Source organism: Schistocerca serialis, unplaced genomic scaffold (assembly GCF_023864345.2).
Source record: "Schistocerca serialis cubense isolate TAMUIC-IGC-003099 unplaced genomic scaffold, iqSchSeri2.2 HiC_scaffold_1420, whole genome shotgun sequence".
NCBI classification, from domain to species: Eukaryota; Metazoa; Arthropoda; class Insecta; order Orthoptera; family Acrididae; genus Schistocerca; species Schistocerca serialis.
Window position 1 is genome coordinate 4,733,241 of NW_026047648.1, and position 19,177 is coordinate 4,752,417.

The 19,177-nt window shown below is 44.9% G+C and overlaps 1 protein-coding gene across 6 annotated transcripts in view; it reads left to right on the forward strand.

Annotated features, from left to right (window-relative positions):
* Positions 1–18,553, forward strand: part of LOC126443008 (amyloid beta A4 precursor protein-binding family B member 1-interacting protein-like) — a 536,811-nt gene extending 518,258 nt beyond the window's left edge. For all 6 annotated transcript variants that reach the window (XM_050090859.1, XM_050090857.1, XM_050090858.1 and 3 more), the window contains 5 exons: positions 5,106–5,361; positions 6,765–6,945; positions 8,663–8,868; positions 11,352–11,679; positions 14,900–18,553. In XM_050090859.1, coding sequence (XP_049946816.1) covers positions 5,106–5,361; positions 6,765–6,945; positions 8,663–8,868; positions 11,352–11,679; positions 14,900–15,299 — 1,371 coding nt within the window. In that variant the 3' untranslated portion in view covers positions 15,300–18,553. The remainder of the gene's footprint in view (positions 1–5,105; positions 5,362–6,764; positions 6,946–8,662; positions 8,869–11,351; positions 11,680–14,899) is intronic.
* The last annotated feature ends 624 nt before the right edge of the window (positions 18,554–19,177 follow it).

The following is a 19,177-nucleotide window of genomic DNA, read 5'->3' on the forward strand; positions in this document are numbered from 1 at the left end:
TCGCTGTGCGATATGTCTTTCATATTACACCAATAAAAAGAGATGGCATCCCTTCTTTTAAATTAAAAGACTTTGAATTAATCATTCACGGTAGAAATAACTAGCTATATTAGCAACCTGGATTTCACGGTTCATATGTCACCTAAGAGAGAGACAGAGAGATGAATTCACTAAGCAGATTCAGAAGGATGTAGGTTTCAGAAGGTACTGGGAGATGAAGAAGCTTGCACAGGATAGAGTAGCGTGGAGAGTGCATCAAACCAGTCTCAGGACTGAAGACAACAACAACAACAACAACAACAACAACAACAACAAAGTCACCTAAGAATCAGCGACGAATGGAGAAGATAACTGATGAGACATCGAGATACACTATTTGACTGTACTGGACTGTACTGTTATTTATTTAATTACAACCTTGGTTCAGCCTTGTATGTTACTTTAAGTGATTGTGTTTATTCCATTAACACATTTTGCATATCAAGCTCAAGATTGGCCGTAAATTAAGAAAAATATCCGATCCCCACGAAATGGCAGGTGTAAAATCGTCATCTTGTAAAAAGATCAGTAAATAATAGTGGGCGCACGTTATATTTATATATTTATTAAATTTCTCACGCTCCCACTTTTTACAAGATGATGATTTTACATCTGGCATTTCATGGAGAGCAAATATTTTTCTTAATTTCTCGACAATTTTGAGCTTGACGTCCTGCAGAATATGTTAATGACATAAACTCAATCACTTGAAAATGGCATAAAAGGCCGGAATGTAGGTCGCAATTAAATAAACAACAATACAGTAAAATGGCGGTGTGTTAATTTAAAATTTATTGAATGACTGTTGCTCAACAACATCAAAAACTGAGGACTCTTATAGTTTACTCTTGCAGTTCATCCGATGCCCTCCACACGCAACTTCCTTACAGTGTTATTGTGGTTCACACACTAATGTTTCATGACAGGATTACTACGTGCTATGCTACAAGGTCCTCAGAAAGGAAAAAAGGCTGAGTAAGTAGAAGAAGAGGGATCTGGGCCAAGAAAAATGATCTGCAGTAAAAACTATGTATACGAAGTGTTTTAGAGTGTCTGTTGAAATATAATTAATGTGAATCAAGTATAGTTTACATGAAATGCTTTCTTTCTGGAACTTATTGCTTTGCTCATATAAGGTACGGTTTTTCGAAACCTACACAAAATTGAATTACATTTTAAAATTAACTCCCCGTTGGAAACCAGTTTCATAATATTTTACATCAATAAAGAGACAGAAACCTTTTAAGCCATTAATGATAATTTATATAAAATTAGAAGTGTGTGAAATTTTACAATTTAGTTTCGTTACATTGTGCTCCAGATTTTTCTTTTCCTCTTCATTTTTGGAAACAGAAATATGTCGTACAGGGATAGGCTGCAGCATCGGTGCAGTACTGTTTCGGCAAAAATTCACGAACTGGCAATGAAATGCATTAGGGTGGTGCAAAAGCTCAGCGTAGTTTTGCCACAAATCTGTTTTTATTTCCTCACTGACATCGCCGAACTTTGCCAGTAGTAGTCCTTATCGAATGTTCGATCTCGTAGGACACTGAACTGTTAAAATCGAAGGACGTAGTGAGTGTAACTTCACATCTGAGAGCACCTGTCGTTCAATTTTTGTCTCACCAACCGGGGTGATTCCACTGCGATGACCGAGCCTCAGTTGTGACGTATCTGCGATCCCTCATTTCGTCACCTTTTGTGATGTGTTTCAGTTCTGCATTGTTTTTGACTTCATCTAGTGACTTCTGAGTAACTCACATTCATTGCTGTTCTTATGTGAAGTTCAACAATTTTGAGGAAAAAAAAGAAAAGAAAATTAAGTCACATGCTTCATACACCATAAATATCACTGGGTAAGAGAGTTTTTTTTGCCAACATCAGCTGTAATTTCTCCAGCTGTGACTCGGTGACTGTTCGTAGTCATTTCTTTCCTTTTTTTCCACAATTTCGCAGGTCGACAGTGTGGCAGGGCATCGCGGGCGGTCGCTGCCTTCGACTTCTTCACGACCTTTGCTGAAATGCTTCTGCCATTTATAAACCCTTGTGTTATTCCTAGCAGCAGAATCACCAATAGCAATGTTGACATTTCTAAGACTTTCCTGTATTTAATTCTATTTTTATACCAAAATTTAATACATATCCTCTGATCCATTTTTAAGCTAAATAGACAGTTGCAGCTACTGTCAGAACATGTATTATCTTCTCGACAGCTGACGACAGACTAAATAGCCGGGCCGGGTAACACTGTACAGACACCTCTAAGACCCGTGTGTTAACAGAACAAGGAATCAAGTGCGCAAATCGACTAATAAGACGGGCAAAATTAGAAAATTTCTGTTACATTTTAAATGCAACTGGTGTTGGCTGCTCTGCTGGTCCATTTTCATCTGACCGACACAAACAAATTACGGAATGGAGTAAGAAAGGTGATGACCTACCTTTCTGCAAGTAGTGCCGTATCCGAAGCAACTGTCCTGGCATTGCCTCTTGCGATTTGGGAATCTACAGCGAACCGGGGCCAGGCGGCGATTCCAACTGCCGTCTTCCTGAAAGTGTGTTTGCCACCTGCATCGCCCTCGCTTCCTCCCCCTCCTCCGCCACCCACACAGCTCATCTGCCTGCCACCATTATGTCGCATAACACCGTAGCACACCCTGTCCTAGAGGGAGCCCTGATTTTTGTGTGTGTGTGTGTGTGTGTGTGTGTGTGTGTGTGTGTGTGTGTGTTAAGGCTGTCCGGGTTGATAAAAGATCCTGGTATCAGCACAAAGTTTACTCCTCAAAAGCCAGTCACCATAATACCTCCCCCCCCCCTCCCCTCCCCATTGTCCACTCACTGAAATTGCATCACTTCATTGGCCTTGCTAAATTATTAGAGTGCACAAATTTAGCACTGGCAGTTGCAGGCTAATAAAAATTACGGTAACGTCGTGAGCAAACCTCCTGAGGTGCCTACCTCCAAACTCGTATTTTGTTTTGTTTATCGTATCGCGTCGGCAGACCGAGGTTACGGATGCTGAGGTAGTTGAGATAACAAATCTGTAATCGAACAGTTACCGATGCAGATCTGCCATCTGGGTTAGCTTTTTCTACAGTACTCTGAAATTGCTCGAGGTCTGTTTGTTTCGCACATTCGCCGATTTTCCAGCCTCCTCGAGTTACGTTTGCAGACGTCAGGGACTTGTTCACTAGGCCACAAAATTTTGCACTTGGGATAGAGTCTGGCACGTTTTGGAGCTATGAGTTCACTTTCCGGGACCGTATTGTCTGATTTTTTTTGGCTCTGTACGTGCTTCAGCTTACGGCCTGGCAGTAAACGGAGTACGTATTTCTCAGTTTTACGAGAAAACCGTCTCGTATATTTTTAATTAATGAAATTTTATTTTCACTTGCTGATAAGTGGGTTGTCTTTGCTATTGGTTAGCAAGCTTGCCCAATCCTACTTACGCTTTAACTGATTTAAAATGTTTATGACTAAATTAAGTCACCAAATTGGCACAATTTGTGGTTCAAAGGTGTAGTAAAATACCAAATATTACATTATTTTTGTTTACGTATTAAGATATAAGGAATGTTATGCTTTACTGGTTTATTAATATTGTTACAGAAACATTTCTCTGAAGATGAAGGGGGGGGGGGGGGGGGGGGGGGGAACAGCTATGTCACACATTTTCTGCCGGGTGATGACATGGACGAGGTGCAGTCTCAAAAATTGTAGTATTTGAAAACGAAGTTGTAGCTTTCAAATGCATTGTACACAGACAGAAAAATGAAGTATTGCAATGACAGTGGGTGTATTAATAGTATAAATGCCCCTCATCTGTAAGCTGCTATTACGCACAGCTGACGTCTGTTAATAATGTTACACAGACAGTTAGAGAGTAGAAGGTATGCACCGGGGCCAGGATCCGCCAATTTCAGTTCAGACTGTGTGGCTCATCGACACGCTGTCATTGCCGTACCAGGATGAGAAGAAGAGCTGTAGAAATTGAAATACTCGAGAACCACTTCAACAGGGATGAAAGAGTATTACATAGAGATAGTTTAGGAGTAACAGTAATGACTCACCAAATAACAGAAGTGCGGCCAGTTGCATACTGTGCTGGCTGAATATCTATCCATTACGGTGTATCCACTCCTGTGTGGGCCGTTGTCATTTTCGTGTGAAACTGGTAAAGTCGAAAATTTATTACTTAGCTGATTCTTTTGCTGGCTTTGTTGCCTTCTTCTGTGAGGTACAACGGTCTCAGTATTTTCCTGCATGGAAAAATGTGTAATTTTCCAGTACCATTTCGTTTGTCGAGTAACTTCAACTATGAGATAATAATAACTTGTTCGTCAGTGCTTGTTTCTCAACCAGGAATCTGTAAATCCTAAAATATACAACACCCATCTTCCACATAATACGATATTTATCCTCTCAAATGAGCTACAAAATTCTAACTGCTTACTGTGTCTGCACAAAACTTGTCCGTCCATTTGGACTCGATTTGTGAGACTCCCTCTCAAGACTACTCCTCTCTCTATATGCAATTACATTTGTAGGCCACAGAGTTTAATCGATTGTGTCACTGACAGACATCGGTTAGATTAACTGATACGTATTTTTTACATAAATTTAACAAAATTTATTGTAAGAAAGATTTACATAGTTTTGTGTTGAGTAATTACCCAGATCACATTAAATGTAAGCAGCTGTGCACAGAACACAACATTTTTGTACCGGTATTAGGTTATCGGGCAACGATAGCGAAATTATCGTTACCTGTCAGTGCCGGAAAGTTCACAGTACGCGCAGGGCTCGATTACGGCACGGTCTGTCAGACGGGGTGTGCCGAATGGAGCGGACGGCGACTCTTCCCTTCGTACAGTAGAAGCCCCGTGGCACAATTCAGAGACGGTCGGGCACTGTCGGAACCCGACGGACGCACCGTTCCGCACGTACTGTTCGACTGCCCGACCCAGTTCGAGTTTACAATTTAACTAACTAGCTACATCTGCGTAGCCTCCGAACGTGTCTCTGGCACTGACGTTCACCGCGTACTACTACTGCGCTGCCGGCAGGTGGAGGAGGAGCTGCCGCCGCCCCCGCCGGACATGTTCGAGAGCACGCTGAGCCTGGACTCGCTGCCGCCCCCCGCCGCCGCCGCAGCCGGCCGAGCTGTCGGGCAGCCGGCTGAGCCTGGCCTCTCTGCCCCCGCCGCCTCCGCCTTACCGCCCGCCGCCCCCGGCACCGACGCCCGCGCCGCCCTCGGATGTCTCCGCCCCGACAGACTGCCCGTCGCCGATGCGCCGGGGGCCGCTCGCCGCCCCTCCTCCGGTAAGTACCCGTCACGAACGGGGGATCTGAGTCGCGTAGGAGTAGAAGTAGAACGGACGAGTGATGTACGTACGCAGTCATTTGCGAGAGGTGTTTTTCGAATATTTTTGTTATGACGAAACATTTATAATGTGCTGTTCTTTTTATCCGAACGACTACTTGGTACGAGGTCAGACTTGAAAGGAACACATTTTGTAAAGGAAAGATTGTTTTAGACCTGAAGATGACAGCAAAGTGTATTAAAAGTTCTTTTAAATAAGGAAATATTTGTGCCATCTCACCTGTAGAATGTTTATGGAGCAGAAGTGACTCGGGTCAAATCGGGGTGACGGGAACCACTCGGGAGCCCATTTTTGAAATTTCTCGGGTAGTGATAAATGGTGCTTGGAGGCTGGAATGTTAAATTAATTTTGCCTCTAAATGAACTTTCAACTTTTTTCACAAATAAAATATTCTCAGTCGATTTGCCGAGCCCCGGTGTCACGTTGTCACGACGTTCCTACTGTAGCCGGTGGATAGCAGATTCCTCCGTCGAGGGTCGGACGGGTAGGCGGTGGGATGCCACGTCACTTCTGGTGAGGGGTGGTGGGGCTGCCTGGGGGTTCTGGGCGTCGAATCCTGGTGCTGTGGAGGTATTTTTGCTAATGCCGAGTACCGTGTGGATCTCAGTCGGAAAACACTGTCAGAGTTGACGAGATAGTGGCGTACTTGTATTTATACAACCTGTCTGACGACCGAACGGCACACGGTGCCGTCACCTGGGACATTAGTTCACAACCGAGCTATGCGAGGGATGTGGCGTCGGCAAATATGTGCCGGTGAGAGTCCGATGTGAAATGGGCAGAGGCCGCAGACGAAATAGGCTAGCAGCTCTGAGATTTGACACCCGGACCTCCCTCCGCCCACCTGCCACCTTCGGTCGTGAGACCGCGACTGCCACACCGGTCGGGCCCTCGGCAGAGGAGTTGACTGTTCGGCACGTACGGACGGACGAACTGGAGACGAACCCGACAGACGGGAAACTCGTAAACTCGTCGTGACGACACGACACTGCGACTTGGTCGATAACCCGAGAAGGCGACGTTGATGAAATTTACCGAATGACTGCATTCTGGTATAACTTAAGGGCTCAAAATTTACTTGACGTGAACGGTGGGCTGTTCCGTATGTCCTTATTTTTGAGAGGCACTGTATGTTCGGCCAGCAACTAGAATTCAATTTTTTAAATGAAGGAAAATGCTCTGACGATGTATCGGACTCGAAAACTGGCTACGAAAAATTAACACCGTGGAGAGACCGAAGAGAGAGATTACAGACGTAAAATGTACGTACACCTCAGTTCCACGAATCGCATCCTACGGTACTGCTCGCCACCTCAGAGTTGGTCCCGTCCCGTGTCGCAGGTGTACTCGGCGCCTCCGTACCTGGCGGAGCTGAAGGCGGCGGGTGCGGCGCCGTGCGGCCAGCCGGGGTCTCCACTGGCGAGCAGGCGGCCCGGGTCCCCGCCGCCTCCGACGCCGCCCCCGGCGACGCCTCGCAGCCCCGTGCCGCTCGCCGAGACGCAGCAGAGGTCGCGCACTGCCGGTGAGTCGGCATCCCACTTCTACTCCCTTCCCTTCCCTTCCCTTCCCTTCCCTTCCCTTCCCTTCCCCTCCCCTCTCCCCTCGACCTAACCCGACCGGCGGCTTCAACCGTCGGTGCCCGAATGTGAATGTAGTACAGCAGTAAACACACGATAAAGTGAAAGGTGAAAATATCAATTTTTGAAGAACCGAGTGGTGCCAGATTTACACAGTTTTGAACTCTTAAGTAAAAGATCTGTAACTTGGTATGTACATCCCATTCTAGTTTCGTAATTCACACACACACACACACACACACACACACACACAGATGTTTTCCACCACTCGGTGCCTAAAGTATGACGACGAACGAAGAGAAGCAGCTGAGACTGTTAAATTCTCGGGATTACATCTCGATAATAAATTTGACGGGGAGGGGAACTGCCGAAGTGGCTAAACCGAATCTCTGTTTGCAGCACGAATGCCGTCGGTCGCAGGTGACGTAAAAATAAAAGAGGTGGCACACCGTGCTTACTTTCGTTCCGTGATGTCGTACGGGATTATTTTCTGGGTTACTCGTTGAGCCGAGCTATAGTTTCCGGGTCCAGAAACGTGTAATGAGAATTATTAGTGGTCTGAACTCTAGCATATCCTGCAGAGCTCTGTTTAAGGAACTAGGTACATTAATTACCACTTACAAATATATTTACTACTTAATAAAATTTGACACTTAAAAGTATATCTCTTTTCTCAAACTGACGTCTAAGTTCATGTAATCGACACTGGAAATAAGGATAATCGTTGCAAAGATTTAAAGTCACTTGTTTTGGTCCAAAAAGGTGTATATTGTTAGGCAACACACGTAAGGCCGCTATTACACTTTCAAATATCTTTGTCAAAAATCTTTGTCAAAGATATTTGATGGTGTAATAGGAATCAAATGTTGTCCAATATTTGATCAAATCTAGGGCCTCGCTGTAGATTTGATCAAAGAAGTCGCTTGTCTTCTGTTCACTGCAGTGTGACATGTTACCGCGTGGAGCGCTAGTATCGCTGCAGCGTTCTGTCGTCTGTAGTGTTTTTATAACCATTGCCGGTAAATACAGTTGGTGTGTGCCGACAACTACAAAATTAATAGAGGTGTATGGAGCTGATGAGACGCTTTACAACGTGAGGCACCCTGAATACAAAAATAGATTAAGAAGATTGGAGACCTGACCTGACCTGACCTAACCTAACATAACCCTCTCCTGTAGCAAGGAATCGGAGTGTTGGAGTGAGCCTCTCTTCTGAAGATGTAGCAGTTCTTAAGTGAATATTGTGCTTTGTGATACGAGGATACACTTCACTGAGCACATACAGAGATGTATGCTCATCCATTCTTAAGTAATTGATGTAATGCACTACTTGACGTCTTGCACTGTAAGCTCACGTAACAAGTTTTTGAATGCTTTTATTGTGTTGTCGTAAAACCCACGACTTCCCCCAGATTAGATTAATTTTTCGTTCCATAGATCTGTGTTGAGGAGATCCTTGTGGATGTGGAACATGTCATTTTTTTAAAGCTTAAATAACACTACTAATGGTATGAATAAATACAATACATCATTTGTTTCTATTAAAAATTTCGTCAATGGAGTAGAAGGAGTTGGCCACACTCCACTCACCATCCCTGCCGGTGTAAACGACGATACACTGTACGGAATGCGGCCGACTGACCGGAGTGCGGACCTTTGCAGGGAAGAAGATCTCATTCGCCATCCCGGCAGAGAGCCCGGGGGCGGACGGCACGCGGTCCCTGCCGCCCCCCGCCTCCCGCAAGCCGCCGCCGCCCCGCCGGTCGGAGTCGACGCGGCTGACGACGCTGCCGGCTCCGCAGCAGCTGGCCCCACCCCCGAAGGACTTCCTGAAGGACCTGCAGAGGGTCATGAAGAAGAAGTGGCAGGTGTGTGCCGCTAGGAGCTGTGTTTTAACTGACAACTTTCTTTTCGTGTAAAGGTGAAGTGTGGCTCACCGGCAGAGTGATAAACGCGGAGGAAAGGTGGCGCGCGATTTGAAGGACGTGTGACAGTAATCCACAGTAGCCCGTCCAACTCTGCTACACACTTGAGATGACCGCTACAAAATACCTGTTATTTACAAATCACTACAAATATTTTGTACGTTACAGAAAGGTAAAATGACGGATTGGAAGAAAGAAATTGAAATGTGCATCAATCTCAAAGACAGTATACGCTTTTAAATGAACAAAACGACCTGCAAAATTGGGAATTCTAGCCAACTTTTAGGCCTACCAGTTCTGCGTAATGCGAAAGATCCCGCAACCGTAAAAAAGGTAGTGAAAGATTTTACTCGATTTTCACGGTTTTCAGTACTATTACATTAGAGTACTGTTATTGATTTTGTATGTAGATCTTTGTAATGACTTTCCAAAAATGGCACACTCACACAACAGTAGAACAAATATATACGAGTTATTTTAAAGATATTACATACAGTTATTTTTACTCTGATCACAAACAATAATTAAATATAATTGAGAACAAAGACATATAGAGCTCAATTAAGAAATTTCTCTAAAATAATTATAATCTTCCTAAAGTACGTACATTAAAAATGTCAACCTTATATGTAAGAGCTTGGCAATGACTGCTCGAAAACGAGGAAATCTTTTTCTAATTTATTTTGTGACAATTACGTGCTGCCGTAGGAGAAAAGACGAACACGGCATAATGTACCGTTCAAAATCGACTGTAAAGTAAGTTATAATTCTCCTAGCGTATCTTGGCTTATGACTTGTTCCTTTCATAAATTTGTAAGTGATACTAATGCATCTGATGTGTAATGCTTCCATTTTGGATTCTAGAAAATGGCCAGAGGCTGAAATTGTACGATTCTACATCGAATAGAGAAAATGTCAGCCGAAGGCAGCACTCGTCACAGCTGTAGACCCTATCGTAGTGAAGATGTAAAATCCTAAGGACTCGGGTTCGATCCTAGGATTTTCATCTGTCATTTATCACTTCTTTCACTTCCTGTAGTGTACGTCAGTGTGAAAAATGCCGAGTTACACTGCGGTTCAGAATCCACTTCTAACTGCAAGGCACCCTCTGACTGACTGGGTGGGTTTTTATTTTTTGATATTAGAATTTCGAGTAAATGGTATGTACCGAGGATCAGAAATTCCTGTCACAGGAAATGGAAAATCTGCGACCGGGCAAAGTTTGGAAGAAGACGAGGATACAATTCGTATTGATGGCAAACAGGTGCTCGTGTTTTATCCACAACAACCGAGTTATGTAATCCAGTAATATCTTCAAAGAAACCGAAAGTTGGGGCTTTCGGGGGCGAGGAGACAGATATTGGCAGAGGAATAAAAAGTAATCTGGAAATAGGAAGTATTTCTTGGAAGGTCAGAGATGCGATTCCTAAGAAGAGTACCAGGGTACACACTCTGTGACAGGAGGGGGAATGCAGATACCAGAGGAGAAATGGGAGTGCAAAGCTCGAGTTAGCTTACCGAGAAACATGGGAACGACCAGAAGGACTGTGTCAACAGAGTAAAAGACGACACAGTGTTAAAATTGGTGCCCCGACGCATGCGCTGCATTTTGTATTGCGAGCAGGCGCACCATTTAATGAAACAATAATGATATCAACTTTCATTATATCAGTCTGCCGCTACAGACAGGTGTTAATATGCAGTAATGGCCCACTCGAAGCATTATAACGGTGCAATTGCATCGGATCCGAATTAACCACTTACTCGATAACTAATTATCTCGTAGATGACTGAGATTGTGCACCAATCATAAATTTTGTCTCACCTGACTCGCATTTTATTTTATATTGCTGCCACTCACTCGGACGTAAGACAACACAAGTTATCGTTGTGTTAGCTGAAGCAATAGTGAAGGAATAGGTATGTGCTTGCAGTTGCAAAACCACAACAGAACAGGCAAAACAATTTTGTTCGAGGATTTATGACGAATTATTACCCAGTTGACAGATAGTGTTTGAGAGGAACTAAGAAAAGGTGGAAAGATCTGTAATTTGAACAGAGATGGATTAACAGGCAAATGTCTAATAACACGAGAAAGAGGAGGAGAATTTTATATATAAGTTATATTTTTGTTATCGGAGGTTCAAATACGAAATATACATCGCACCTGTATTATACGTCAGTGATTCTGCTCCTCACACAAATGTATAATGTTGAGGGACAGTGTCGTTTTCATTAAAACCTGCCGTGTGTATGACTTTGTGTCATTTAAAATACTTACAATCAAATAACGAGGAATATTTTGCCAAGGATTTTACTCACATTTCAGTGGGGGACACGTACAAATGCCACGGATGCCTTCGGGGAACGTAATGCGACCGTGCCGTAATGTGAGAGTGTAACACTTTTCTGCCGGTCCACTGCAGGTCGCACAGAAGTGCAAGGCGGACCTGTCGACGACACCGCACGAGGTGCTCGGATTCCGCGACGCGCCTCCCCCGCCGCTGCCGCCTCCGGACGTCCGGCGGGAGAACAGTGTGCTGGACTGGGTGCAAGAGCACTACGGGGGCGGCGGGGGCGGTGCGCCCCACCAGTACAACCTCTACGAGAACGTCTACCTGGTGGGGGGCGGCGGGTCACCCGCCCACGCGCCGCCCGCCGTCAACGGCCAGCACTGCCTGCCGTACCGTCACCACCCCCACCCCCAGCACCCGGACGGGGCACCGCCCCCGACAGCTGTGGACTACCGAGCAGGTGGGTGCCAGCTTCTGCCGGAGACGTGTCGTGCACTCGAGAAACACGGGTGTGTTCCGATGTACTCTAGTGTATTACTACTCTGACATACATAGAAAATTAGTTACTTTAACAAAAATTCTCGTGAACCGGTTTACTTTTGTAGCAAATAGGCAGGCCTCGTTACCAGAAGTAGTGACATTAGAAGTGACCACTTGACTATTTACCTGATTTCTTTGATTTGTTAGAGTTGTCTCGGGTTTCTACAACACAAAAAAAGACACAGTCTGGTTAAAGTGTTCTGTTTGTTGTAGCAGGAGAAAAGAACCAAACTGTACACTAATACAAGACATTTTAGTAATAAAAGGATGGACTGTGTATCAAAGTGACCTCAGTGTAAACACGTAGCCACACGGAGCGGGACAGAAACCCTCGTGGTTGCAGCAGTGGTGACATTTAGAACTCTTTGACAGTGTACTCATTTTATGTGTTTGTCTTGACTTCAGTTGTAATTAGATTAATGATAGACACACAATTACAACTCCAGTTTCCTTGTAATAAATTGCTTCACATTCGCTAACTAACATGTTACACAAATTCATCAACATTCCTCTCTCTCTCTCTCTCTCTCTCTCTCTCTCTCTCTCTCTCTCTTTCTCTCGTCCTCTCTCTCTCTCGTGTGCCCACCTTTCATTACTTCGGGCTTTAAAATACACTCACATAACTCCAAGTACCCTGTTAATTTTACAGTAAATATAATTTCTCACAAAGCTGCCAGTCAGTGGTGCAAGCAGTGCACATTAATACTGTAGCTAATGAACATTTTCCAGTTTTAAATGAATAAAAATTCACTGGAAAATAATAATTATCTATACAAAGCCAAGATTTTATCAAAATATGGAAGAGAGGTACTATGAATATCAAATGTATGTATTATCTGGTTGTGCAGTAGTTTGGTGTTTCATGTTCTGGAATATTACTCGGCACTGGCTGTCTCATTGTAATACCTGCACCATTTGTGAAACTCCAGTAGATGTGGCGTGTCTGTCTCCTACGTGTTCAGTATCATGTTACACGTCTCGTGAACGAGCTTCCCTGTGTAACGTATGCAGAGTTGTATCCTGAACTTTTAAATTCAGCTTTTTTTAGTGAAATTTGAGTAATTGCTGATCTAGGTCACTAAATTTATTTATATTGCAGCACACGAAAAGCTAATAAGAAAGTTAGCTCAGTCGAGGGAGTGATTTTTCGTCCCAGGAACTTGGTGCGTTGCTTAAGACGCAAATAAATAAAAAAAAAAATAAATTGTGCCTCAAATAACTTCAAAATTTATTACTTATTACATCGTGGAACACACAAAATACTACACTTGACAAATATATATGTAAAAGTAAGACCACAATGAGCATCCGAGTTCACAGCCGCGTACCTATTTATAAACTTTCAACAATTGATATAATTCTTCTTTTGTTAAAAGCTATTACAATTCGATTTACCACACTCTAACCATTTTAACAGACAGTTTATTTAGTGTTTCTATCTAAATTTCTGAATTCCTTCTTCTACAAATTTAACTTCTCTGATACAAAAATGTGATGTTCTTCATACAGTCCACAAATTGTCGGTCTTTTGTGAAATTTGTTGCTCAGCTTATGCCTCGTCAAATGTCCTTGTATATTTCTTACGTTACATACAGAGTCAGGAGGAAAGGTATGTGCTCGGACGAGTGATAGTATTTGTGATTCTTAATGAAAAAAGTCATACGAACGTATGTCCCGAATGAAATTTTCACTCTGCAGCAGTGTGCGTTCTGATAAGAAACTTCCCGGCAGATTAAAATTGCGTGGCGGACCGAGACTCGAACTTGGGACCTTCACCTTTCGTGGGCGAATGCTCTACCTACCGAGTTACACGAGCGTGACCCGCGACCCGTCCTCACAATTTTACTTCTGCCAGTACCTCGTCTCCTACCTTCCAAAGTTCACAGAAGCTCTCCTTTGAGCCTTACAGAAGTAGCACCCCGGGAAGAAACGGTATTGTTGCAGAGTGAAAATCTCATTTTGGAAACATCCCCCAGGCTGTGGCTAACGTGTGTCTCCGCAATAGCCCTTCTCGCAGGAGTGCTAGTTCTGCAAGCTTCGCCAGAGAGCTTCTGTGAAGTTTGGACCGTAGGAGGCGAGGTACTGGCGAAAGTGAAGCTGTGAGGACGGGGCACAAGTCGTGCTCGGGTAGCTCAGTCGGTAGAGAACTTGCCCATGGATGGCGGAGGTCCCGAGTTCGAGTCTCGGTCCGGCACACAATTTTCATCTGCCAGGAAATTTCGACACATGTCCTGATCCTAACAGTTTTTGAAGAAACTAGTTCAAACAGTGGGGAACAGGACAAATGTAGGTGATAGTAAACAAAACATTGTGATCTAATCTTTTGTTTGATTGTCTACATATCCTCTCGTAGGCAGTTTACTCTCGTAGGCAACTGCTCTGTTGCCGATCTAAGTTCTTTCGTACAGTCTTCTACTCGAACACGTGCACGTACAATGTGAGCGAGGAGTTGCTCCTCTGTGGAACTCTGTGCTCAAAGATGTAGCTCTCGAACTGACCCCCGAAGACGGTAGTACGGTGGAGTGAAGTCGGGTGACCTCGGTGGCCTAGAAATGACTCCACAGTGGCAAAATCAGATTCCCAGGATACATTTCAGTGACGTACTGTGTCACTGGCCGTGCAGAAGGCGTAGGAGCTCAGTCGTGCCGCAAGTACGTGAGATGTCGCGGGAGGCAGTAAAGGTGACAGTACGTAGTGTGACCGACGCCTGCGGTATTCGAGCAGCCGAATGTCGGATACGGTTAAGAAAACGGCATACGTTCACTCAAAGTTTTACGTTCAGAATCGTCAGTACCGTCCCCTCTCGTTACTGACCCCCTGTAACCGTACACACTCTGCGTCGTACCGTTCCCTTATTTTTGTACGAGAAATTGTGGTTTTGCTAGCAGATGTAAAAACAATAAAGTACCTGCCACTAGCTTGCTAGTACCACACAATATTAGCTTTGCTAATTTTGTTATGCTAGAAAAAAATAAAATACTCAGATTATTATTTAAAAATGCTAATTGTCTATTCGGAATTATATATTGTCGGTAAAACCCGAAAATGACAAGTTACGAGATTGAAGTACACGTGCTCGTGTAGAGTTCTTCATGAGAACTGCAGTTCGGAGTGACTGACGTTTCACGCGCCTTCCGCAGGTCCAGCTCCGGGCTCGCGGCTCTCCCGTCAGAACAGCGTGGCGGCCGCCATCGCCGCCAAGAAGAGGCCACCTCCGCCGCCCCCGAAGCGCTCGGAGACGACGCAGCTGACGACGGCGGTCCCGCCGCACGCGCGGGCGCCCCTGCCGCCGCCCCCACCGCCGCACCCCTCGCGCTGACGCCGCCCAAACGGCCGGTAGAGCTGCGCCCCCGGCCGTCCCCGCGGCCGTCGCCACCACCCTTGCGGACTCATCTGACGGCCGGCGGGGTCGTGCCGGGGTCACGGGAAGTGCGCGCCTCGGAGGGACGCCCGTCTCTACGTCTACGGTCTTCGGAAACTGTGACGAACAGGACGAGTCGACAGTCGAGTTACGGGGCGGTCACTCTGGTTTTCCGGTAACCTCACTACCGTTTGCCAAAGTTTTTTCGCACGTACGGTGGCCGAGGGACCCGCCACCGCACGACAGCTGTAGTCGGACCGTCCCTACGGCGGTCGGACCGAGCCCTCGGTGTCGGAGTGACTTTTTGTAAATATTGTGCCGCAGCTACGGATCGGCAGGCGGCCACCTCTAGTGTGCGGGGAGAACGGTTCTCACGGTCGACGGTATCTTGTCCGACATTTTCTTTTTACTGCGAATATTTTGCAGTGCAGAAATGTACATGGGTATACTAGTTTCCAGCAGAATTGTATGTTAATGAGCTTCAGAGTTTCTGAGAAAGAAAATTCATCGATCGACAGTTGACGACGATATTCCGGGAAATAAATCTTGCTCTGTTATAATTCACTTCGGTTTCTATCTATTTGTTCTGAGGGTAAAGGCCCCATCGTCGGACGCTTCTCGCCACGGTACAGCCCTCGAGGGACCGCCGAGTAGTGAACACTGCACGGACATGGTGACGATTGTGATGTCGGTGATAATTTTATACCGAAACTTCGGCTGCGAACCGGGTTACGACAGAACGATCTGACGCTCGTGACACGTAGACCCCACCCACTCTTACCGAGCTATCCCACTGTCTGTCTACGAGGAAGTAACGGACACTCTTGAGAGGTGGGATACTTTTCCCGCCTGCCGCGTATGTCGTATTTCCGAGTGTTCGGAGCTGTGCCTGCCGAACGTAAATACGAGGCCGACGATTGTGCCACTATATTTTCTGCTTTTGAATAGATAACTGAGAAAAGAATTCAGTTGTAGGTACAGAAGATTTATTTTGCGAAATAAAACAGTGTCCGTGTTCATCAAATACAGTCGAGGTTTCATTTCCCGATTGCTCCAAATTCTCTGTCCGTAATAGCTCGCCGAACGGGTCTGTAATTCTCGTCTACAATGGGTCTCTGTTGCACCGGACGTCAGCTGTAGGGAGCCGAGGCGCGTTATTCCGTTCCCCAGCGTCAGCCAGAATAAATTTCGTCCCCGGTCAGATCGCACGATCTCGGAGTGCTGCCCCGTGAGCCGAGAAAGTGAACGGTGTGTACTGCTGCAGCGAGAGACCGGCGTGAGGTGCAGGCTGCTACACCACACCGGAACTGGACATTCTCGCCACGAGACACGGCCGGGGCATCGCGCGGAAGGGGTGGCCGGCACATGGCGGACGGTTTGTCGCACGGAGGGGGGCACTGAGCGAGGAAGAAGCAGCACTGGCGAGCAAAGAGAGAGAGAGAGAGAGAGAGAGAGAGAGAGAGAGAGAGAGAGAGAGAGAGAGAGAGACTCTTTCTGAAGAAGTTGTAACATTGTTCATAGATATGAAAGAAATCCAGCAATCATTCAGAAGACCTCACTAACCGTTCCAGTAGTAACAGTATTACCTAGTGGAAAATTCTTATGTTCACTGTTTTTCAGTAGTAGGTGGAATGAGTTGGACTGTTCGTGCGAATGATGCACACTAACATGTGTGTCCTGTCATAAGTTCTCTCTCTCTCTCTCTCTCTCTCTCTCTTTCTTTCACACACACACACACACACACACACACACACACACACACACAATAACATAGTAATAAACTGGAATATTCGCTCAGTGTCTTTAAGAGTCGTGGACTCGGAATCTTCTTTCAGTGCTGCTGAAGAACGCAAACACTCTCTTGTTCCGAGTGCAGGTTTGTGCAGTCAACTCGGTTCAAATGTGTTTCGTTTGACGTCCTCTGGTGCAGTTTGCTTTTGTGAAATGAGAATTTGAGAAACAATCGTACGTGTAAGAGAGGTCGAACTGAAATAACCAACTGAGCAGTTACATTTTTTTTCTACATATATGGGTAGTCTGCATAAACATTGTGTCACGCTACACGTCGGTGGTGCGTTCGGACTCTCGTCTCCCGTGCCTCTGTTTTGGGTGCTTCTAGTTGAGGGAAACTTTCTGTAATGATCTCCAGTTGTTTGTATAAAATATATATATATGTATATGTATGGACAGTAGTACAGGCCTCGTACTTGAGCAAGACTTTTTATTAGTCTGTTTTTTATAACGACGGTGCTTCTAACTTTAAATTTAAATTTTGCCGTAGAATCCGCTTTTTGTATGTACACATGTGATGTATGTCTAAAAGGATCGCCATTCGTATCGGTAGCTGTCGATACACAGACAGTACCGGATCAATGACACCTTTTTACACGTAGATTGTATCGGAACTTTTGTGATATATTTTCGTGTAAAAATTGTAGCTAAGTAGGCGTTTCTCCTCTGGACCCAGGTGTACCGCACACATCGAACGAGAGAAACGTGGTACCCGTTCCCTTACCCTCTCTCTTAGTGATGTGAATTTGTATCCCAGAAAATTTCCTCCTCCTCCTCCTCCTTCTCCTCCTCGTCCCTAGACAATTTTCAGTACTCTGGATGTATTTCTGAATCGTAGAAGAAGAAATTCCTGCCATCGATAAGTAGAACAAACTGCTGACTTACATGTATAAAATGATGCACAAATACGGTAAATGTGACTACTGGTTTTGTACTAGTTTTTTTAATTTTCTACAAAGGCAATGTCACTTACGTTCATTTTTATATGTATACGTATTATATAGATGAAATATAACTCAGTGATGGACTTTTATCCTAAATATATCATCTGTTGTATGTTGTTCTAATAATGCTGTGTATAGATCGAGATGTGATGTGGGGAAAACATTTCGGACGTGTTGTGACTACAGCTGTAAATAATACAGATTTTTGTAAACGAGGATCGCTTTTAAATTTTCACCCTCCAGCATCGGAGGACACGCATTTCAGACTGTGATGGGGCGTAAACACATTATTGGTTTACCTTTCGGAATTTGATTCAGATACGTACAGGAAAGAGTTTGGAAGGAAATGTTACGTCTCGGAGAGCTCCTTAATGTTCTAAAGAATTCATTAATTTCTCTTCGGGATTCTGTTATTAAAAATGTCATTTATACTGCCAATTGTAATGTAGAATTGACAGGCTGGGGCCAAAACTCACTTGTAAAAATTGTTTACAGTTTTGGAACTACTACGACAAGTGAAAATCTCCCGAGACTGCACGGAAACTTAATTTGCAATAGTGTGCTTTCCAGATGACATTCGTACTTAAGTATGTTACCATTTGCCGACACTGTTATTTCATTTGTAAGAAAGAAAGTGTTGCGACTAGTTATCACTACTACATACTGATGTTTTCAAAGTAAACTATACCTGAAATGATGTTTTCGCCTCTTTATTTAAATCCAAACCTGAAATTATTTAGCATATTACCTGGTCTACACACGCCATTTAGCACGCAAGAATGTGTGACGCTGCAGCACTCTCTGAAGACGCTGGACGCACGTGAGCTAACCTGTGTGTGTGTGTGTGTGTGTGTGTGTGTGTGTGTGTGTGTGTGTGTGTGTGTGTGTGTGTGTGTGTGTGTGTCTTCACCTGAAAAAAGGGAAGAATAATGTCGGGCAGCCTACTTCTAAATGTGCGCTGCTGCCACCTGCCGCCGACACCACGTGCCGAGTAGCGACGCACCGTAATCGACGGACCGAGAATCCGCAGTCGGAACGAAATTTCGAGAACCGCTACGGTAAGTGAAGAAACCTGAGGACGTTCTACAGTGCACTCCGTACCGCTCCCGAAGGGATCGTGGAGACTGAGCAGTTGTTCTTACCGCACCTCGGATGTCGTCGGAACGGAAAGAAACACCGGTGTGTGTGCTGCCGAGAAATGGGGAGCGACGAGTACGAAATGGCTCTGGCTCTTCTGTTCGTTTCTGGGAGTCCGTAAATGAATGCGCAGTATCAGTGGTACATTATAACTGTTTAATTAAGACTATTTACAACAAATCGTA